We start from the raw sequence: 23,706 nt of genomic DNA, 5'->3' as shown, positions 1-23,706 counted from the left end.
AAGTCGCAAATGGCATTTTTTTGCCATTTTGAAAAATAGAAAAAATTCTATAAAAAGTGATCAAAATGTCGAACAGTCCTAAAAATAGAAGCATTGAAAACGTCATCAGAAGTCGCAAAAAATGACACCACCCACAGCTCCATACACTAAAGTATGAAAAAGTTATTAGCGCAAGAACACGGCAAAATGAAGAATTTTTTTTCTGTACAGGAGGTTTTAATTTTTGTAAATGTATGAAAACATTATAAAACCTATACAAATTTGGTATCCCCGTGATCGTATTGACCCAATGAATGAAATAGACATGTCATTTGGGGTGCACAGTGAAAGCTGTAAAAACCAAGCCCACAAGAAATGGCGCAAATGTGTTTTTTCATCATTTTCACTGCATTTAGAATTTTTTTCCCGCTTCCCAGTACACGGCATGGAATATTTAATACCATCACTACGTAGTGCAATTTGTTACGCAGAAAATAAGCCATCACACAGCTCTGTACATGGAAAAATAAAAAAAGTTATAGATTTTTGAAGGTGGGGAGTGAAAAATAAAAACGCAAAAACGAAAAAGGGCCTGGTCCTTAAGGGGTTAATCTTATGTTAATACTATCATAAGGCCCTGGAAATGGAATATAGTGGAATATATCAGTGGATCGGGGTGGGCTGGGGGTCAATTAATTTTTCGCCTCAGGTAGCAAAAGGGATAGAATTGGCCCTGGGTACCATAACAAATGACACTGATTACTCATGAATGAAGAGAGAGAGAAAATATTTCAACTGTGCCAGAATTATTGGAGCGGCATCTACTGAACGATGGAAAGGTGATAGATCTTGGAGTATTTTCTGATGACTGGTGAGATAGTAGAGCAGGACACTTCCTCACCTAGCTGCACATTGCTGCCCACTCTCTCATGTACATGGGCTGTCAGGATGGACTGGTCATACAAACGCCTTGTGTCAATGTCCTTCACCACACACCAGACATCATGGAGTGGCCTCTTAATGACTCCGGCTCCTAGAAATCCATGCTTAGTCGGTGATGCAAAGGCCTTATAGTAGACTAGGACATCCTTCTCTGTGCTCTGGTATCTAGAATGGATAAAAGATGGGATGAGCAGAGGACGACTACAACACATGGTGCAATAACCCAATGTAATAAAGTTCTGAGCTTACATCCATCCTGCTGCCGCCTGGCGACTATAAAGCATCTTTATATCATAGGAACAAGCAGTCATTACCTAAAATAAATAAATGGTAGATACAACAAGTAGTTGAGATAAAAGGAAATATCAGCACAAAGTTCTGTTTACAATATAAAAGGTTTAATATATTTAATATAGACTGAAACCCATTTAGAAAGTGTCATTAGTGGTGTCACTCCTGTACTTCCAAATCATATTCCAGTCACCGCCAACCCTATTAGTACTTACCTGTAGAGATTATACATGTAAGCAATGCTGCCTGCAATTCTCATATAGCAGAAATATTATATGTAACGCTCCAGTCCTTGGACAATGAGTGCACTATACATACAGCTCACCTCTGCCATTGCACTGGCCTGGACCTGAGTGGCCAGATCCTGGTAGGAAGCAGGAGACTGGAGTAGTGGATCCCGCTGTGGAGATTTTCCAAGTACATCTTCCATCTTTAAGGTGTAGCTTGTTATATGAGGATCTGCACACAAAATAAGATATATGTAGTCATTTACACAATATATGACAAATTTTAAATTTAATTTTGAATCCTAATCTTAATTTTCAATCCTAATATGTTAATGTGCATCTTAGTCCATCAAATATGATATACGGTAATTCCCCCACAAATTAAGCGTTAATATACTTACCAGGCACCAAAATATCAGTAGGGGTAAACAGGTCACAGTTCCTAACCCCAGAGCGACCTCTTCCAGTTCCCACAGCTGGATCCAAGCTTCTTGGCAATATCTATTAATGAAATGTATTCTTTTAAATCTTTCTTGTATTAATATAAATGTGTTTGTTTCCTTCCACAACCAAATGTCATTGGTGTTTTCCCATTGAATAAATTACCCCCAATAAAATTGGATCTGATAAGTTTAGCCTATAGTAAATAAAATTTTTCACCTCTAAAAGCGATTACACCGCAGATTATAGTTTTAGTGTTTTTCAAACTAAAAGATGCACTTTTTTTAAGGGAGAAAAAGTTCCTGCATCTTAAAGTCCAAAGTCAGAAGGATCCAGCACTGCTCTGACAAAGCGTTCTGCCCCCTCATCTCCAAACATGACTATTACCACCAGCATGAAGGGTGAAGGACCTTAAAGGGATGCAAGAAGCATGTGATCTGTCACTGTTAGGCTACATTCACACGACCGTATGGAGGACGTATATACGGCCGATATACGTCCTCCATAGACAGCAATGGGCGCTGTGCGGCACCGTACCGCTCCGTACCCGGGAAAAAGATAGGACCTGTCCTATCTTTACCCGTAATACGGCGCCGTGCGCCATACATCCCTATGGAGAGGGGCGGGGGTGAGCTGCGCTCACCTCCTCCTCCTCTCCCCGTGCACTGCCGTTGCCCGGTACGGTACGGGCGGGCAACGGCAGTGTGAATGTAGCCTAAGGTCCTTAACCCATTTTATGTTGTCAGTCATAGTCATGTTGGAGCAGAGCTAGGGGATGGGAGAAGAAGTTTTCTGTATACTGCTACTGAAACTGGTTATATAGAAGAACAATGTGTGTAAGTCAATGTAGCATAGCTGTGTGTATGTAAGAGAATAAAGCAGAGCTGTGCTTGGGTGTGAGTGAATGAATGTAGTAGAGATGTGTGTGGGTGAATGAATGTATCAGGGCTGTATGTGAATGAGTGTACCAGAGCTGTGAGTATGAATGATTGAAACAGAGCTATGTGTGTGTGAGTGTATGTATGTTGCTGAAATGAATGTGACGACTAGGGAATTTTTAATTGGTGTCAAATATATTTTTAATTTTTTATGACTAAATCTGGGATGTGTCTTATAGTTAAAAAAATATGTTAATTTGATAATTCATTATTTTTTTATCTGAGAAAATTGCTCAACAAACTAATAACCAGCAATAACATACACCAATATGCTACTCCCCAAAATAAATTGGGCAGTTTAATGAATAAGAACCTTTCTCTTTTGTTTCCTTACTGATCCATACACAAATACAGTGCAGCAGATCCTCACCTCTTGGCTGCCGATTTTGCTGCTCTGACCAATCGTTGCAGTCATCCCACTGTTATACCCGGATGTGGGTCCGGAAGACAGACTGAGACTGGAATTGCTAAATAAAGTGCTGGTGCTCACAAGTGTCGTCATTTTGGTATCGTCCTACAAAGTGTAAGCAATATAGATAAGTGGACAATTACAATGTTCAAGAAAACTTTGCACCTTCTACATATATAGAAAACATACGGTAATATACGGTAATATCACTGGGATATTGCATTGTTCTTAGCAGTGCGTGTCCCACTATAAGATCCTGAAATTGAAGGGGCCTCATTGCCTCCTTTGCAGAGCACTGAACACATTCTCCATGACCTGATACCAAAGGCGAGTCAAGAATTGTAAAACAACTCTACTTCTTTGTTGTGCGTTTTCTGTTTGCAGACATTTGATGCAAAACAGAATCACATGACAACGAGTACACTACTTAAAATGTGCATTAGTTGTTTTATTACACTTACCTTACTAAGACTACCCTGCTGTAGCCGTCTCCTCTCCAGCTCAGCTCTTTCTCGTAACTTATCCCTTGCTTTAGCAATTTCGGTTTTGGCTTCTTCCCGAGCCTTCTGGTAGTCTTTCAGCATTACTTCAATTTCAGAAGGACACTGTGATCTACTCTTTGGTACCTGAATCCTAAAAAGCAAACAGTATGGAGTTATAGGGATATTCCCATTACAGAAAATGTATGAAATCCTTTTTATGATAAATAGTTATACAAGTTTCCAATATACTTTCTGTATCAATTCCTTACAGTTGTCTAGATCTCTGCTTGCTCTCAGTCTATAGAAGCTTCTATGTTTACTACTAGTGGACAGAAATCAGCCCATGGTCAGACAGGCGCATGGTTCCTTATAGCACACAGCCCTAATTACACTCTGATATAACGAGCCGTGCACCTGTGTGACCATGGTCAGATTTCTATCCACGGACAGTAAACATAGAATCTTTCTATAGAACGACAGCAAGCAGAGATCTTGCAATCTGTGAGGAATTATTACAGAAAGTATGTTGGAAAATTGTAACATTTTATCATAAAATCAATAACAATAATATGCCAAAATGGGAAAACCCCTTTAATATTTGATAAAGTTGCAAAAAAAAGTATACATATAGTACAAGAATAATAGAACTGTGCTGTGCTCATATTTACAGAATAGGAGCATTGTGCTGTGCCTTTATATGCAGGGGAGGAGGAGAAGTATGTGCAGTAACCAGCAATACAGGATAGGAGTAGGATTCCTCACCTAGTATTTACATATCGACCCTCCAATATGGATTGTGAGCCCCCCCAAGGGAAGGGTCCTCCTTCCACTTGTGCCACTTTAATGTAGTTTTGTATCAGTTGTACATAATGGTTCTTATCTTGAATGTAAGTAAACCCTAGTTTGACCCTGTAGCCCCATGAAATTTAGAGTGCCCTTTAAATAAATAATAATGTTGCGGCTATACTGTATATGCAGGGTAGGAGGCTGGGTACTGTGCTGTGTCCATCTGATGAGGATAGGAGTGGTAGTATCTGCCTATACTGTATATGCAGGAGTGGACAGTCTGTAATTACCAGTGCACTCACCCCTATCTGTATCCTAATGATGCATATAGCACTGACGTTTGGACTGTTTGGACCTTACTTTGTAGTTGACCAAGCTCTGGTCTAATCTTTTGTTCTGCAGTTCAAAGTTTGGTCCCATTAAGTGTGTATGTAAGTGTTATAGTTACTGTAGTCTAGGTGCATAACGGTTTTTAATATTAAATTTTATACATTGTGTAGCTGTGCATGTTGTCAGATTATCTAAGGCCTTAAGCATATGAACGTACATGGTGGCCGTGAGCTAGCTGCACACATTGGGGCTCATTTACGAAGGGTCCGAACGCTGAACTTTCGTCGGGTTTCCCAAATATTTCCGTTTTGCACTGAATTGCCCAGGGTTTTTTGGCGCATGTGATCAGATTGTGGCGCATCGGCGTCGAAGGAAGAACAAGGTGAACTCCGGCAGACTATGGCGCAGCAACGACACATGCAGGAAATTGGATGCACGATCTTAGTGAACCGCGGCAGACCCGAATCCTCGTTGGACAACGCACCGCAGGATCGCGACAGGACCGGGTAAGTAAATCTGCCCCAATGTGGCTAACGCACAGCCCCCATTGACTACTATTATGCACGGTGCGACGAGCGCCTTCCAGTACTACGGTTTAGCCGCCACGACTCCTATGGAGATGGAATATATGCGGCTGAAGTGAGTCACAATCTTGTGGATTGAGTAGAGTAAGGTATCAGTCTTTACTCATGATACAATCATTTATAAAGAAAAAACAAATGTCCTCTTACCTGGTGTGATCCACCACATCCCTCCTGAGCTGCTGCAGATACTCTCTCCGGCGGCTGGGCAGATCGGACTCCTTCAAGGATGTCAGCGATGTCTGTGATGCACTCAGCTGTTTCTGGGGGCTGAGACTGCGACTTCTTCTAAAAATATGAAGCCTTTCCTCTCTTTCTTTGCGCAAGTTTTCAATAACTTTCATGTGCCTGACGTAAAAGAAGGAAAATAAGAACAAGTAATTGTAACTAGACATGACCATGTTTATGTTCGGCTGCATATCTCAGACATATTGCAACTCCCCCTGCCCCCATGGCTAGATGTTTCGTCAATTTTCTGCATTGGCTGTTCAAATGAGAATGGCAAGTCCGCTCTTTTCTAATTGTAACCTATATATAAGTTGTTTATAAGGTTATTAGTATATAACATACTAACCAGCTGCCGAAATCGATGGGTTTCTATGGAAGTGTTTAGGCATAAAACTATGCGTTAGTATTAAGCAACATTTACTTATATACTTTTATATACTACTTTTACATAAAAGATCACTTGGATAAATTAGCGAACAAAGTTACACTGGTTGAATCTTTAGCCTTACCTTTCATACAACTGTTTCTTTATGGTTCCTGTGTCTTGGGGATCCATCTTTCCAGTCTGTAAGACTCTTAGAAGTGCATCAGTTTCTCCAATGCCATAACTCAGTTTGGCTTCTGCAAGTTGGACAGTAAGAGGCAGCGGATTCATCTCCAAGTGAATGGCAGACAAAACCTCTGCCCGTTCTCTTTGTAATCTCTCAATCTCCTGGGATCTGCTCTCAAGCGCTTCCTGAGATGTTTCATTCCTAGCAGGACTTCTCACATTCAGATTTGGACTGCTGCTCACCATCCCACTTCTGGTTGAACTTCCCTGCACCCCAGACCAATTGCTGAACTTATTGTGCATCGGAAGATCGTGCAGAGCATAACTGTGATGTATCTGACTGGCTCTGAAGGTCGGATCCTGACCAAGTAGAATATCCGTATTACATTCACTTTCTACTACTGATAATCCATCTTCTTGTAGGTGCAAGCCAATGCCACTCACCTGTGAAGGAGAGTAGGGATAGCTTCTATTTTTCATGTACAAGTTACTTGACGTTACAGTAAAGCTGCCAACATCATTCTTATCACTAGGTAATTCTTTTACACTTTGACTTGGCATTTGCTCATTTTGATATGTTACGGGTTGTGGGATTAGAGAAAGATTTTGAAGCGACTGCAAGTGCTCCCAAGGTTGAGGAGCCTTCCCCAAATCCGTGGACGTGAAATAATTCCCACCACTACATCTTCTTCCACTACCCGTAATCTCTGAATTGCTACTGGAATGGTTGGTAAAGGACGAGCATGTACCAGGTAAAATGCAACCCTCACTCACAAATCTCTGCACTTTGGCGGTGGAAACTCTTTTTCGGGTGCTTTCCTTCAATGAGCTGCTCCGTGTTGCTTTATACTCATTGCCTGCATTAGATTCACTGTCTGTTTCGGTTTGCGAACTGTTCACTTGTAGATCACGGAGCTCACGCTCTTTTCTCTTTCTGTTACGCAGAATTTTAACGAAGTTCTGATTGTTTAAATGACTTTCTGGTACAAGTTTGTGGTGAAATTTTTTACTTGCTTTCACAGTAAGAATCGGTGAAGAAGCTCTATCCACCATGGATGTTTTCTCATGATAACTGATGTGGTATCCTGTGGAGTTCACCACACTAGAAGATGGACTGTTTACTACTGTATCATCTGCACATTTATTCACATTTGTGGAAATAGAAGAACTTTTTGAGGAAGAACATGGGATAGCTGTTGATGGCAAGTCCTGCAAGCCGGTTAGGAATGGAGTGGATGCGTGGACTTGTGGTGAATGAAACGACACATGCTCCGATTGTTTGCAAGGCTCAATCTCGTTCAGGTTTGGTAGACTTTGTGTCCGAGTTTTAGTCACTTTGCTGTTACTTTGTTCTGTTACACCAGTGTTTTGAGGAATGTGAGACAAGGAATCTGTTCCTAGAACTTTAACTATGACATTTATCCCTGAGGAGTTTAGGTAATGACTGGGCTCCCACCCATGCTGTTGTCCATTGTTCACCATCTGCGAATCTGTCTGAATACCTTTGTCCACGGCAGTCTGAGTGGATGAGTCTCTTACTGACCTCTTTAGAATCTGCTCTTCGGAATCTCTTTGTATCTTGAAGGTATCTGTACTTACATTTTCAGGATTATGCTTGGAGAGATTTCCCAGTAATTCTGAAGTCTCTTGAAGGAGCTGTGATAAATGTAGGGACATACTCTGCACACTTGACCAAGATGCTGGCCTCTGGTAAGCATTTCTACTCCTCATCTGCCTTGAAGATGACACATCGGTGTGGCTTCTCTGGTGCTTAGAGGTCTTCCGATGCTTATGCTTGTGTGTGCCTTGTTCCACAGATACTCGTTTTGCAGGTTCAGTGTAACTCTCTGACTCCGACGTGTACAGAAATATTATTTCATCCAGCTGCGAGTAGTCTTCTAATTTTGTCTGTAATACTGACAATTCTGTAAACTCTGGCCGATTCCCCGTGCACATGACGGCAGACTCATCAGAAAGTTCCTGAGAATCGTCCAGTGAAGTAATATCTGGCCTCGAATCGTTCCTTCCGAGACTGCTTATGGTGCTGGATACTGGCTTTGCATAGGAACTAAGATGAGAGTAAAAGGGAGAATTGTGACTATTAAGTCCTTCATCGACACTGGAGCAGCGTATGAGTTTAGCAGCCTGTTCCCTGCACTTGGCACGGGATACATCGCTGGCACTATTGAATGTGCAGTTCCTCCACGAAGGTTTGGGATTCTCTTCCTGCTGCCAGGAATGAACAAAGGGATTGATGTCACTGGAGGAGAAGTGAAGACCTTCAGTATTGTCTACCACATCTACTGACTGCTCTGCTTGGTGTAAAGGATTGGCAATAAAATTCCTGAGGTGTCCATCCTGTGGCTTCTTTGTTAAATAAGATTTGTTACCTCCACCTTCCATTAAAACATTGCTGACTATGGTAGGAGGCGAATACTGAACGGTTTGAATAGAATGATCAGCCACATTTTGTTGTGCATCTACCTCTGATATTATATTAGGATTGACATCTTCAGCCATTAAATGTCCATTAACCCTGGAGGGAGTCACCAATACTGTGGACAGGTCAATGGCATTCATATGAGACTCGGATGAATCCATATTATTGGGATGTTCAGGGGATGACGTTTCAATACTCTCTGTACACGGTGACATTTCTTCACTGGAATAAGGCGTCTCTTTATTCATTGGTGATTGTGATTCATCTTCAGTTAACACTTCTATAATGTTATTCTGCAATTTAGTAGATGGGACTTTCCTTAAAACCAAATATCTGGATGTATCTGTGTCACTGGAAGAAACGTCAGTAGATTCGCTAAGATCTGGAGAATATTCTCCACAGACTCTTGTAGTCAGACACTTTTCCTTAGGTTGATCATTGTCTCGTACGGGGGAGCCGCTTTGGTCTACAGCACAAGTCACACTGCCGTTTACTTTGTTGATTTGGTCATGTACTGGTATATTGTGGTCACATAAGCCTTTCAATTCACATGATACGTTGCAGGTCTTTGTGTATTGGATACGACTGAATGAACCAGCTGTCATGTCTGTGGTAGGTTCCCCACTAAATCCATCAGCAGACATAATATGTGGAGTTGCTGGCTGATACATGTGGTCTTCTATGCCATGCCCAGAACATATTTTATCTCTGAATAAAGCCAGCATTTCTGAATCTGCATAGTTATTTGTAGTTGTACATTCTTCATTCTTTTCGTTAAGGAAGTCAGAGGGTGCATCCTGCCCTGCGTCACACTTCGTGTTGCACTTTGGCAAATTGCTTGATGTAGTATTTGATAATGCACGTGCATCTATGGACTGTAAAGTGGTGTAATCTTCTTGAGTTGTACGAGGACCAGACTTATATTGTAGTATGCAGGCATCTTCTATTACTGTACCACATTCATCTCGATTCTTTTCCGATAGATTTGCACACTTATGTGTGTTTAGCTGAAGTGAAATGTCTTCTCGTGTTCTGTCATCATTGTGAAGTTGTTCCTCTGTGCTCCCATATTTACCCTGTAAGAGGCTATACTTACTAATGTTACTTTTAGTACAAGTAGTGTGGTTCAGTTCTGTGCCGACTCGAGGTTTTGCGATTGCATGTGGTAAATCAGCTTCTGGGCCACAACCTCTTGTCTTATATAAAGTACTTTGTTCTGGGGCTCCAGTTTGGGGTTTATAGTCTGTCCTTTCTTCCTCTGTACCTTTATGACTTGTGGAACACTGCAAGCTATCAACCTTTAAAACGTTATCTATACCTGTGGCATCTTTTTCTGTCGTGCTTGGAAAAGTAGTATTCAAGTCAGTCTGCTTAGAGGCCAACCTTTCTTTTGAATTGTCTGAAAACATAGTTTCATCCATATTTTCATTCTGATGCTTTATTTTAATAAAATGTTTATTCTGCATATTGGCCTCATAATATGGAAGGGGTTGATATGGACCATTCCTACCTTCTACCAAATAGTGATTGAAAGAGTCATCTTCCTGTTGCCTTGTACCAATGGATGTATCTTCTCTATTATTTTCCGGACTATTACAGTGCTTCCAATCATCACTCCCTGAAAGAAAATCCTTTAAGTAACTGAAGTCATTTCCAAATGACACGTCATCATTGCAATTAATATCCTTAAACTTTGTTAATTTTGAATTTTTTAATGGAAAACGTTCATTGAGGCAAGATGGGTATGTTTTGTATGACGTTAATGGACCTTCATCCTTTGAAAAGTAAGACTGTGGACTGTCATCTGTGGACAAATCCCTACTGCAGGATTGATTATCAATTTTGGAGACGTAGATCTGTTTGGAAGCCTCTAAATGGCTCTGTTCATCCTTTACATTGTCGCCTCTTTTTATCTGGGCGTTTTCAAGTGAAAGTTGTATTTCTTTGGGTTGAATAATGGGTAAACTTTCATCATTAATTTGGCTTTTATTTCTGGTGCACTTAGAGCAGAATACAAAGCTTGTGGTATCATTACTCTCGGATGATCTTTGACATACGGAACAAGAATTTGCTAATAAATTTTCAGACTCATCGTTTCTAGAAAAGTTATTTTTTGGTAACGTCCTTTCACTTGATTGTGAATTCTCCTTACCTTTGTCTTTAGCATTATCAAAATCTTCTGATTTAGCTTGAATGCAGTGAAGAACATTGTCTGGGCTTCGAGTAGAAGCCCTGTTGGGTACAGATTTCATGCTTGAAGAGTTTTCTGCAAAATCAGCCATGTAAACATTTTCATCCAAAGTGCCATCAACTTCTAGTGCAAAACATAATCCCTCAGTATTTTCATTTGAGATACGACTATTGCATTCTGCCACAACATCCATACAATCATCACTGATCAGATGATAGCTAAGCTTTGTGTCTGGAAAAGGTTCTCTAACCTCCACATCTGGTTTTTCAGATTTGCGGCAAACCTCTTGTGATAACGGACTGGGGTCTACAAGTATTGCAGGGTTTTGAGTAGAAGAGTTAAGTTTTACTTCTTGGCTTGCAGAATGTATATTTTGGTCAAATTTAGTCTGTTGAGAAGTGGGAGATGTAGGAGATGACGTTGTGATTTCTCCTTTATGTTGCAGATGGGATCTGTGGTGGATTGGTAGGAGGATGTTTTTGTCCACTCCGCCATCATCTGCACTATGATTTATATTGCCAGCGCTTAACATTTCCCCATGTTCACAAGTGCCATGTGTTTGGACAGAGTATTGTTCGGATTCATCTTTTGTCTCTTGTATGAAGTTTGTTGGAGTCTCGGTTTTCCCTTCTCTATTAGCATTTATCTCCTGCTCCACTGGAAACCTTTGGTTTTGTGATTTCAACTGAATGGCCTTAGAATCACAATAAATAAGTTGATCATCTCCCTTTACATTACTTATACTTGTGTTATTGTCATGTGACTCACAACATAAAGGCTCGGATAAGATTGTTTTTTGACAAATGGGAGACTGTTGTTGCTCATGCAGGTTCTCAACGTGAGGACGGGAGGACCCTGGCATGGCCAAGTTTGTATTCTCATTTGTCTTGTTAGGATGTAAATTGTCTTGGGTTTCTTCACATTTTTTCATGTGATCCACAATGGGGATCTCCTGGAGCTTTATAGGACAGAGGTTTTCTACTATGTTAGTGACATTTTTTGAGCCTATGGGGTCAACTTTGGTCTTGGACTGCTCATCTTCCTCAATTTCATTCATTAAAATGTAGGATACTGGAGTCTCTAAAGGACTTTCCAAGTTGTCCTTACATTCTGACAGTGGTTCATTTCTTTCACATTTAGTAAGAACAGGAGGAGAGTCTTTGTCAGCAGAGTATCTTTTATCTAAATTCCTACATTCAAGTAGACAAGAGTCATGACATTTTTCTTCTTGACTCATTTTTGTAATGGTAGATTTATTTGCTGGTCTGTTTTGTGTTTCTATATGAGGGGCTGAGTAGGAACACGTATGTTGCTCTGGTTTCAAAAGTGGAGCATCAAGTTGACTTGCAAATTGTTTAGGGTCAATCCCAGCGACATTTTCATTAGTACATATAAGGTTTATCACATCTTCTCCAACCTTAGGCCCCAACGTTGGAGCAGAGTCTGGAGAAGCAGCGTTCCCATGTACAATAATCACATTTGGCCTCAAGGTATCTATTTTATTAAATAATTCAGAGGAACCACAAGCGATATCACGAGGAAGTGAGATTGTTTGAGACCTCCCATCACATACAGCTAAAGGGGTAGCAGCGTGGTAGTCTGTTTTTCCATGTATAGTAGCACTGCAGTTGTCAGGGACAGATCCATCATTCACCTTGAGATAAAAAGAACTACTGGAGTCCAAGTCACCATCTTCTCTTACGACTTCACAATTTTCCTTATTTTGATCTTCCTCATTTAAGATTAGATTTCTAGGGCTTTGAAGCTTCCAGAAGATCTCAGCTGGAAGTTCTTCAGCTGAATCCACCTCAAGTACATCATCTGCATCAGCCAAGCTATCTAGAGAGAAACTTTTGGTCAATCCAGCAGTGACTGATCCAGTTGTAACCAAAGGGAAAGAATTGTGGTCTCCACGAAATGCTGCGTTGGTGGATGTTGCCCCGATAGTCTTGTATTTGTTAAATCTTCTTTTATTGGGTCTCTCTTTTCTCTTGTCTTTTTCAGCGAGAGAGTCTTGAGATATCTGACTGTCATCACTGTCTGACTCCCTGTGGCCTTTATGACTCCGCTGCCTCTGTAATTCCTCCTGTTTTAGTTGCTCAGTTAAAACGCTGGCATAAGCAGAAGAAAGAGAATCAACAGAATAGAAACTTTCGCTATCTGATGAATCACTATGGTCATCCCTCTTATTGCCTCCCAATGTCCGGATATTATTGGTTTTCGGGAGTACTCTACCAAGCCTGTCTGTGCTTATCCTGCCCCTGTCATTTGTTGGGTTTTCTCCTCGTCTGTTGCTTTCCTTGGAAGTGTTACCTACAGATGAAACCTTTTTAGATTGCTCAGTAGGTTTTCTTTGTGCAAGTGATTTAACAGGAGCTATGTTGTATCTGGTTGGCTTGCTTTTTAACATAGATTCTCCAGAAGGTGGTTTAGCTTGGCCAGGTGATATCTGTGTATGCTTCACAGATTTTTGTGGTGGTAACTTTCCTATATCACTTTTTGGGCTTGTTTTTCCCTTTTCTGGTACTGTATACTTTTTAAGGCCACTAGCAGTCATAGGAGAAGGGCTTTTCAATGTCTTTAATTTTGAGTCCTTGGCTGCTGTAGACACTGTTGCCCTTAGGTTTCTTCTCTTTGGTTGTTCAGCTGTGACATTATTGGAAGACCCCTTGGACCCAACTTTAGGTTTATCCATTTTGAGACGCTTTTTGCTCATTTGTAAATCAATTGATGAAAGAGTGGCAACAGCAGCGCCTTGTTTTATGTGCAAGTTAATTCTTTCTTCGTCAAAAAATTGCAAATATTTGGTATTTATATTGGGAGGATTAATGTCCGGCTCTCCATTGCTACCCGGGATAGCAGAAGAATTAAGAAGACAATCTATGGATACACTTCGTAAAGGATTTCTAACGTCATCAGTCTTGGTGGTCTGAGCCAGTTCAGACTTACATTTTCTTTTCAGAACAGCACTGAAAAATATAACACAGGTTGTCGTTACTGATTATAATGTGGGCAATAATAACAGAAATGCTTACAGAACGAAAATCAGTTTATTTGCTGCCTGTAAATTCTTAAAAGGACTGTGCCAAAATAAAACTTTTCCCTTTGATATAAGATAAGGTTCAAGTGTTTGATCTATGGCTGCCTGAGCACTGGGACCCTAACATCTCACGAAGAGATAGATGGATACATCTATATGAAATGATTCCAGTGGACATTCTGCCCCATTTTCATGATCAGTGGTGACTCAAGGGTTGGAGTCAAACTAATTAGACCCTTATTCCCGATCCTGTGGATCATTGATAAATATAATTCTTGAGTCTATCCCGTCTCAAGAATTTTCAACGCTTTTCATAAATCATTAAAACAGGTGCATAGAAGAAAACAGGGTAAACGATCTTTTCAGAGCAAAGTGCCCCATTATCCACTTCCTTTGGCTCTTATCTTTTCTCCTTCCCTCCTAGTCTGCTTTTCATTCTGTGAATTCCATCTTGCTAGCAATAAGATAGAAACTCACTGAGACTTTGGATGGTCACTAGTAGAATGCTTCCTAGCCATCACCCTGGACTGTTATGCTCTTGGGAACCCTCACTAGTTCTTGAACTAAGCAATTTATCTGTGCTCCCTGCTTTACTTTTTCAGTGGCTGGAGCCCCATCTAGTTTAGGGGGCAATCGTAGCTTGTATCAGTGGGCCAATCCGAGCATGTTACTCCTCATCTACATATTCTAACAAAATTTGTTGAAAAGTGAGATCCACTTTAACGTGCGTTAATATAATGCTGAACTACAAAGCCTTTAAATGCACCATTTTTTATCATAGTGTCTGAAGTTGCGTGACACATTCGTCACTTCATTAGACTGCCTAGTTTACACCTGAAATTCTGCAAGGAAATGTCCATCTCTCCAAAGATTAACTCTGCACTAGATCCTGAAACACTGCACTGTGCACTTAAATGGTCACTAACTCTTCGACAAAATTTTGTAAGTGAATACAGGCAGTCCCCGGGTTACGTACAAGATAGGGTCCGGAGGTTTGTTCTTAAGTTGAATTTGTATGTAAGTCGAAACTGTATATTTTATAATTGTAGATCCAGAAAAAAAAAATTTGGCCCCAGTGACAATTGGAGTTTAAACATTTTTTGCTGCAAAGGGACCAAGGATTATCAATAAAGCTTCAATACAGACACCTTACAACTGATCAGTGTAATCTAGGTTTATAGTAAAGCATTCAGAAAGCTTCACCAGAGGTCAGAGGGGTCTGTCTGTAACTATGGGTTGTCTGTAAGTCGGGTGTCCTAAAGTAGGGGACTGCCTGTATAGGAAACTTTGTCAGTGCATCTCTCTCCAAAACTTAGGCTCTCCTAGTTTTCTTTTTCCAAATTTCTGATAAATTCAGAAGATTACTAAGGGGTTTGATAACATAAAAGCTCTATGCAGAGGGAGGGGGAGTTCATGTTCCAACAAAAAAAAATATTTATACTAAAAGAGGTGAAAACCTACCTGTATGAATTAGGTAGTTGCGGTAAGGTCCAAGGCAATGAGCATCTCCTGTAGGATGAGAATCCAGAAGGAGAACTACGACTCCGGTGCAGAGCTGTCGTCTCTTGTACCTTTGGGATATGGGAAAGAGTTGGTTTCACTATGTCATCACTGAGCCAACACGCTGCCTGCAGCTGCTGGAGAGTTTTCTTGGCCTCTAAAAGTTTTTGTTTCTTGACAATTCTCTCTAGCTGAAGCTTAACCCTTTTCCTCCGGATGTTTCGCTCCGCTCTACGTAGGGAGCATTTTCGGAGGAGCTCCAGCTGCACCAATTTCTTCCCTTCTTGTTCTTCCAGCGATGGCTGGATGTCAGTCTGTACACAGTTCTGAACCTCAACCTCCACATAAGTCTTTGGTTCAGTCTGAGACGATGATTCCCGTTTCTGATGACACAAAGCACCGAGACGCTCCTTCTCCTTTACAAGCCACTGCTGATCTGAGAAACGATAGACAAGGATGTCATTTATATCAGTTATAAACTACGCAAGCAAATTACCACCATAGGTGTCTAGTAGAGGGTTACTCTTCTCTCCCCACTAATAAGGGTCAGACAGTAGGTATTCTCCTTATGGAGAGATTGCCAATTAAGGCCACCTTAAAGGCATGTGGAGACTTAAAGCCATAGATGCTCCACTAGGGAATTCTGGGAAGTATGCAAATATGTTTTCCAAGGTGTTAAATGGAAAACAATGCCTCCTTTTGCTACCTTGAAAGGCAGCCCCCTTAACACCAAGTATGACCTACAAGAAGGCCTATGCTGTGCTGAGGAGACCCAACCAGGTGGAAACAGTGCTGCCTACAGTTGGGAGTCTGTTCCTTATGGAATAGATATACTGGTTTGGCTTAATCCCACATCATGTTTTTAGACTTCTTGTAGGTCATACTTGATGTTAAGGGGCTGCCTTTCAAGGTAGCAAAAGGAGGTATTGTTTTCCATTTGACACATTAGAAAACGTTTTTGCATACTCCCCACTGATAACACATACATGCTTGACCTAGTGTACGTCTGTGGGTGGGTTATTTGGTCAAAGCCAAGAGTGATATCTAAATAGCAAAAAAACTATAAATGAGATGATTATAATTCTCCTCCTTTGCACGTTGAGAAAACAGAAATTGAAACACGTGGCCTATGTGAACAAGGTCTTACTAGGTCAAGCAATAATAATTTAGAGAATCTACTAGCTACTCACATTCTTGGGTCTGCTGATTGATCAGAGACTGCTCGTGCTCCAGCTCCTTCTCTCCCTTCGCCTGGGCGGTCTGGATCTGACTTTTCAAGTCCTCTACATAAAGCTGTTGTTCTTCTATTTGTTTCCTATATGTGGCTTCTAATTCTCTCAGCCCTTGCTGGTAGTCCTCAGATGGAGACTCCGAATTTCTAGCAATGAAAAAACAGTCAGCGTCACATCACTCATACTGTAACTGACTGTATGTATGGACACTGCATTCAATTTCATTTACAACCTAAAGCAATATAAAGCTTATTGCTGATAATCTCAGCCCATTCATATTTATTATAAAAATGTAAAATTTAATAAATACTTTTAACTAAAATGCATAAATATTGATATACATATATATCCTCTATTGATCTATATACACAGACAGAATTTGGACCCCTGCTCAAACAAAAAAAAAAGTGAAATTGCACAAGTGTTTAGGTGTACTCTATCCACAGCATTAATATATGGGTTATATATGTAATTCTTCATTTTTTGCATAACGGAAAGACAAAGTCATGAATTCACATCTCTGAAAAAACATATCCACAACTATGAAATGTATAAATGGTGTCACATAAAAGTGATTGCACCCAGAAGGAGCTAAATTGAGGTCTCCATGCGCTCCAGCATGTCTAGCCTTTTTCTGGAGGGACATTTGATATGACTTTTATTGCATATTACTTTTGGTGGTGGCAGCTGGTAATACAGAATGAATTGGATGTTTAAAAGTAAAGTGGATCTATACTTCTATTTGCTTCTAATAACTCAGTCTTTAAGAAAAAGGCCTTTAAAAAAATATGTAAATGAGCCTCAGGGGCTCCTGGCTACATCACAGAAGCACTTCTGGTTCTATCATCTGCTAATCATTCACACCTTTATTCTTGGTTTCAGCCTGAGTTCTCCATCCTCCAAAACGCCAGAAGGGGTGTGAAGGAAACAGTGACGTCTTGTACCCCTGAAAGGTACGCAAGGCCACTTGGTTATCCTATATAGAAACTCCCAGAAAGCACGGGTTCTGACAGGCACAGGAAGTGATTTAAAGTTGTCCACACAACTTCCAGATATGACACAACAATAAATCACAACCCTGAATGGCTATGACTCCTTTCATTAACCGGAGTGAAACAGAATCTTATCAAACCAGATAAGCTGCCACCAGTTCTCCTTAATATATAACCTGGTCCGGGTGAGGAACCAACCCGGTAACATATCTAATGGAACCTTAAGATCTTTTCCTGCCCATGATGTTAAATGGGTTCCCATGCAAAAGACGATGTGGCTTCAGAGGTGCAGACATACCTCTGTCCACCCCCAGGAGGGGTCATGGGTCCCTCCTACCTGGTATTACATCCAGAACCCTGGAGAAGTCATAGCTTCTCAAGGGGGAGTCGTAGGGTCAGGGTGAATCTCTGGATCGCATGGATACCAAACCTGACCCATTTTCTATGGTCCTATCCAGAGATATTTTTATCTGTGGACCCAAGGGTGCTAGAGCCTAAATCGACATATCAAAATGATACTAAAGGAACTCCGGTTCCAAAAATATATTTGCCCTTGGGCTGAGATGGACCATAACTTCATAACTGTCCCTAATCAATGTATTGGTCTTATGAGTTTTATGGCTCTTTGTCTCATGTTTGAAAATTGAAGAGAAAATCAGCTTAGGTCTTTGGAGACGATGCAGCTGGGGAAATGCTTTGAAGCCCGGTCCCCAGCCCAGCCAGAGTTCTTCTGCAGCCTTAAGGTGATGTCAGACGTTGCACTTTGTCTGCGCTTGCAAACGCAGACAAAGCCGCGCCCCGGCCCGATCCACAGAAGCGCCGATGCGATCGGGCTGGGGCCCACCCCGGTGGGTGCGGCTTTGTCTGCATGTGCAAGCACAGACAATGCGCTACGTGTGGCACCAGCCTAAGTAGTGTTAGATAGCTCCTTTAGGCTAATTAAGCTGAGGCTGGGGGAAAGTGGGGGATTTGAGTAGTATAAGACCTCCCCCAGGCCCTATTTATTCCAAGGGGCTTCTGTGATGTAGCCAGGAGCCCCCGAGGCACATTTACATCATTTATATATTATATTTAAAATACGTTTTCTCAAAAGCTAAGCTATTAGAAGCAAATAGAAGAACAGATCCTACTTCAGGAGACAGGGTCGATGGTCACTGGTATAGTACAAAGCATTAAAGGGGTTTACCCAAAATTCTCACATCTATATCCCCTAGTGATATTAACATAATAAAAATTTGTAAAGAATTTACAATGTTACTCCCTCGGCTGCTCAGTGCAAAATCCCAGGGTGTGGGCAGGGACTCTCTAAGAAGACAAATTATTATCCATCTAGTTCTGTGGGCCGACAATGTGTATACATTATCAGGGTACAGGTGTTTATACACTTTCATCTGGCTAACACAGATTGTACTAACACACTGACACATAGAAAGAAAGATGAGACAGATGACAGATAATGAGACGCATAAGATGCCTATTTCACAGAGGCGGTAAGGGAAAGGCCCTGGTGGTCTAAGGCATTGAATGGCAAAGTCAAATAAAGTCATTTACTTTACATTCTGCCCCTTCACTGTAATGGTCACAAAGTTAACATCAGCCATTCACTGGACTACTGGAACTGAAGGTATATCTGAATGCTTCTCCCCAACAATGCAATTTTGGAATCCTCTCCACCATTAGTGTGCAGTTAGAGACCTCACCGTGGCCATGTGAAGGCGACTGCCCAGGTCACACATTATAGAGCAATTCCAGGCAATGTTTGCAAGTCAGACAGTCAGATCACACAGGGCCATTGAAACCATGGCCATGTGCATGAGCCCATAGAAAAGCATTGGTCCGGATAGTACATGGACAGATTCTATGTTTGTGTGTATGTATCCTAAAGGTGAAATGAAGATTAGAGACACAAGCCTGATTTAGTTTTCTGCTACACCTTAAGATGTGAGAACATCATTGAAGGATACAAGGCAGTATTGACTGCCCTGCAGCTAGATGGATCACCCTGGTTATTTCCCTCTATAGCTTCATAGTACAGAACTTTCTTAAAAAATGTTCAATTCCTACTGTGCATTTCACATCATAAACAATCATATGACTACTGCAGAGGTAAATAAACCTCAACACTTAGAGATGTGGGATGGACACAGGTTATTAAGTATTATGTTACATTAAAGTAAATCAAACATCATCAGGGACACTTACTCATAGATCCAGGCAGTGTGACTGTGGTTCTTAATCCATGGCCTCCTTCCTTCCAAGAACAGCTTTAAAAATTATGCTAATAAGCCAGAATGCCTCTGGCGGGGGTTCCAGAGGCCATCTGTGCTGTAGCTTCACAGGCTGTTACACTGTGCAGAAGCACATCTCACCCTTCCTCCTGCTCCCTCAGCACGTTCTCCCTCCCCCTGCCTTATGCAATCTCACTGCAGCAGAGGAAGTTTTAGCAAATGGTGGCAGGGGGAGGGGAAGTACTCCTGCACAGTGTAACAGTCCTTGAAGCTATAGTACAAGTGGGGTTCTGGTAACACCCCCCCTCCCCCCCCTCCCCCCCAGAGCTCTTCAGGCTCACTGGATTTGAAATGTTTATTGTAGTAGGAAGGAGGCCATGGATTACAAGAGAAAATACCACAGTCATGGTGCCTGGATCTTGGAGAAAGTGTCCCTGGTTTATCATGATGGATTTTGATGGATATTTATTGTCCTAATGACAAGTGCGTGAACCTTCTAGCTGGACTTCTGCCAACTCTTACATCTGACTCAGTCCATGTATTGATCCATTACAATTTTTTCACACATTTTTTTTTTTTACTATAAAATATATGCTATCAAAATAATTGCACTAGTTTGTTTATTACACAGAAACTTAACTATAACAAACCATAACAGAGAGAAACTTGCAAACTACTTTTGCCAACTTTAAGAATCTGCAGCGCAAATAAATAAAAGTATACGCCGAATGGCGATGTATGGGATAGACCTTTCCATATTGCAAATTACTGGGCAAAATGACAATGGAGCCCAATGGGGCACATTTACTAAGGGTTCGAACGCCGCACTTTTGTCGGGTTTCCCGAATATTTCCGATTTGCGCCGAATCGCCCAGGGATTTTGGCGCACGCGATCGGATTGTGGCGCATCAGCGCCGGCTTTCAAGCGGCCGAAATAATGGGGTGTGACGGATTCGGAAAAACCGCGGAATTTAAAAGCGATTTGTGTCGCAACATCAAGCACTCACATGCACCGGGAAGAAGAAGGTGAACTCCGCGCGGACCTCGGGCACACAACCTTAGTGAATCCCGGCATACCCGAATCCTCGTCGGACAACGGCCTGAGGGATCGCGACTGGACCGGGTAAGTAAATGTGCCCCATTATGTTCACTGTAGAGGCAGGAAACATTTCTGGATATATATACCAATTTGGGAAGATCCTGAGACACAGCACTGCCATAAAGTGGAATAATATTGAAATATTTTTAGTTATAAATACAGGCAGTCCCCTATTTAAGAGCACCCGAATTACAGACGACCCCTTGTTACAAATGACCCTCTGGATGTTGGTAATTTACTTTATTTTAGTCCAAGGCTACAATGAGCAGCTGTAAGAGCTATCAAAAGGTGTCTGCAATTAAGATTTATTGTTAATCCTGCTTCTTATGACAATCCAAAAGTTTTGAAATCCCAAATTTTTTGCTGGGGTTACAATTATAAACTATGCAGTTCTGACTTACATATGAATTCAACTTAAGTACAAACCTGCAGAACCTATCTTGTACGTAACCTGGGATTGATTGTATGTAACATAAATAAACTAGACAGAGAATCTTACATGCACAAGAACCACATGAACTGCACATAAAAAAATCCAAAAAATGCAACTACAGGCAGTCCCCGGGTTACATACAAGATAGGGTCTGTAGGTTTGTTCTTAAGTTGAGTTTGTATGTAAGTCAGAACCGTATACTTTATTATTGTAATCCCAGCCAAAATTTTTTTGGTCTCTGTGACAATTGGATTTAAAAAATGTTGGATTGTCATAAGAACCAGGATTAACAATAAAGCTTCATTACAGACACCTGTGATATCTGTTATAGCTGTTTATTGTAGCCTAAGGCTAAAGTACAGTAAATTACCAACATCCAGAGGTCCGTTTGTAACTAGGGGTCGTATGTAAGTCAGGTGTTCTTAAGTAGGGGACCGCCTGTAATTTAATGTAGGATGCGGTTTGAGCACTTTTATTAAACACTTCTGAAATGTACAAAAGAAATGGCGATCTAAAATGTATGTTTTATTGTTTGTTAATATAAAACCATTACCCCTTGTAGAACATTAATGTATTTTTGACACTTTACTTTTCCAAAATGCACACACAGTACAAACACATATACAGTGAGCATGTGAGAGTAATAATCACAGGATGACTAGGCTCGGTTTCCTGCTTTCCCTCTATAGTCCTTTCCATCAGCAGTCACTAATGTCTCTATATAGATAATAGACCAGAAATCTTTACAATCCATTTCAGGCAATGAATCTGCAGAAATGGCAGAAATGAAGTGATCTTACCTTGTGCTGTGTTATCCCTCCTCCGTGTATGCAGAGAGAGAAAAAAGGACAGATTGGAAGATTTGCGTTATACTCCTTGTAGCAGATCATATCTCATGGAGGTTTGTACAGAGGAAACATCTCCATACAAACACATTAGTAGCAAGGAGACTACGCTGCCAGGCTATGCTCCACCTCTCGTGCTGGGGCCGCCCCGGCCAGTGCAGGGGTTTGGCTGGTTATAGTATACGGTAGCATAATGCAGCTCTCAGTTACTATAGCAGCTCAGTATAATGGGATGACCCTGTACTGAGACACGGGGAGGATGCATTACTTCTCACCATGAATCTCTTCTATCATAAGAAAGACGATAAGCTTATAAAATGTCATACACTATATTAAATCCCAATGATTACAGATGGACCCGAATATCTTATAATGTGGTGTCATGAAACTTCAAGGTGACTTATTAATGCACTAAAGAGTTTATCAGAAAATACAGGAACAGCTTTTTCCTTGGCCAAATGAGGAGAAGAAGGTAAACGGATGTTCATCAAACCCAGACACATATTTCCCATTAGATGACTGGATCAAGAATGTGGAAATCTATCATGACGGTTCCTTGTTTCCCACACCACTAATATTCTGGATACAGGCAGCTATAATGGAAATGCAGCTTTATTCGCTCCGAAAGTACAGTATTTTTCGGACTATAAGGCGCACCATCAATAAATGCCTGCTGAAACGTCTAGGTTCATATATAAGGAGCACCGGATTATAAGGCGCACTTGATTATAAGGATGAATAACCAGCAGATGGCAGACCTGTGCACAGTTTAAGGCAGGTGTGGTCTGTAAGTACGGTTCATATATTAGGCGCACTGGATTATAAGGCGCACCTTTGATTTCTGAGAAAATCGAAGGATTTTTTGTGCGCCGTATAGTCCGAAAAATATGGTAGCTTTTTACTGAGATGCAAATTTGCCCTACGGTACGGCGGGCATACATCGTGTGAATGTAGCCTTACACTGCGTCGAATTACATCAGGCAGAGGGAGGTGGGAGTGCAGAGGGAGCAGGGGGAGGGAGAGACATTATAACAGCCTGTGAAGCTACAGCACAGAGGGGCTCTGGTAACACCCCTCAGGAGCCCTACTGGTTCATTAGCATAATTTTAAAAGTTGATCTTAGAAGGAAAGAAGGCCATTGATAACAAATATAAGAAGGTTACCGCAGTTACTGGCCTGGATCCATGAGTTAGTGTCCTTGGTTTAACATGATGGAATTTGATGGTAGGATTTTCTTTAAGCAATGTATAAAGCTTATGCATAATTAGTGCACATTATATTCCATCTATAACTTATAATTTATATAGATTTGTGTTAATACAAAAAATGATTGATTCAAAACATGTAATTTATTCTATAACACAGAGAACTTTGAGTCATTATTAGTTATAGGTGAATTACCTTGTGTTTAGGGTGAGGGAATTCCCTTTAGAAGATGAGGAGAAATCTCCAGAGAGGTCCAGCCAGTCCAAAGAACCTTCACTTACAAAAGATGCCTGACTATCCTAGACAAATGACAACC

The 23,706-nt window shown here is 41.1% G+C and overlaps 1 protein-coding gene across 2 annotated transcripts in view; it reads right to left on the bottom strand.

Moving 5' to 3' along the window:
• Positions 1-23,706, bottom strand: part of STARD9 (StAR related lipid transfer domain containing 9) — a 100,886-nt gene that overhangs the window by 5,031 nt on the left and 72,149 nt on the right. For both annotated transcript variants that reach the window (XM_072115644.1, XM_072115645.1), the window contains 11 exons: positions 23,586-23,689; positions 16,546-16,733; positions 15,317-15,791; positions 6,144-13,784; positions 5,557-5,754; positions 3,689-3,860; positions 3,189-3,332; positions 1,841-1,940; positions 1,538-1,671; positions 1,171-1,235; positions 881-1,086 (listed from right to left, as the gene is read on the bottom strand). In XM_072115644.1, coding sequence (XP_071971745.1) covers positions 881-1,086; positions 1,171-1,235; positions 1,538-1,671; positions 1,841-1,940; positions 3,189-3,332; positions 3,689-3,860; positions 5,557-5,754; positions 6,144-13,784; positions 15,317-15,791; positions 16,546-16,733; positions 23,586-23,689 — 9,427 coding nt within the window. The remainder of the gene's footprint in view (positions 1-880; positions 1,087-1,170; positions 1,236-1,537; positions 1,672-1,840; positions 1,941-3,188; positions 3,333-3,688; positions 3,861-5,556; positions 5,755-6,143; positions 13,785-15,316; positions 15,792-16,545; positions 16,734-23,585; positions 23,690-23,706) is intronic.

The sequence above is a fragment of the Engystomops pustulosus genome, chromosome 7 (assembly GCF_040894005.1).
Source record: "Engystomops pustulosus chromosome 7, aEngPut4.maternal, whole genome shotgun sequence".
Classification (NCBI taxonomy): Eukaryota; Metazoa; Chordata; class Amphibia; order Anura; family Leptodactylidae; genus Engystomops; species Engystomops pustulosus.
This window is presented reverse-complemented; position numbering and strand designations above follow the sequence as displayed.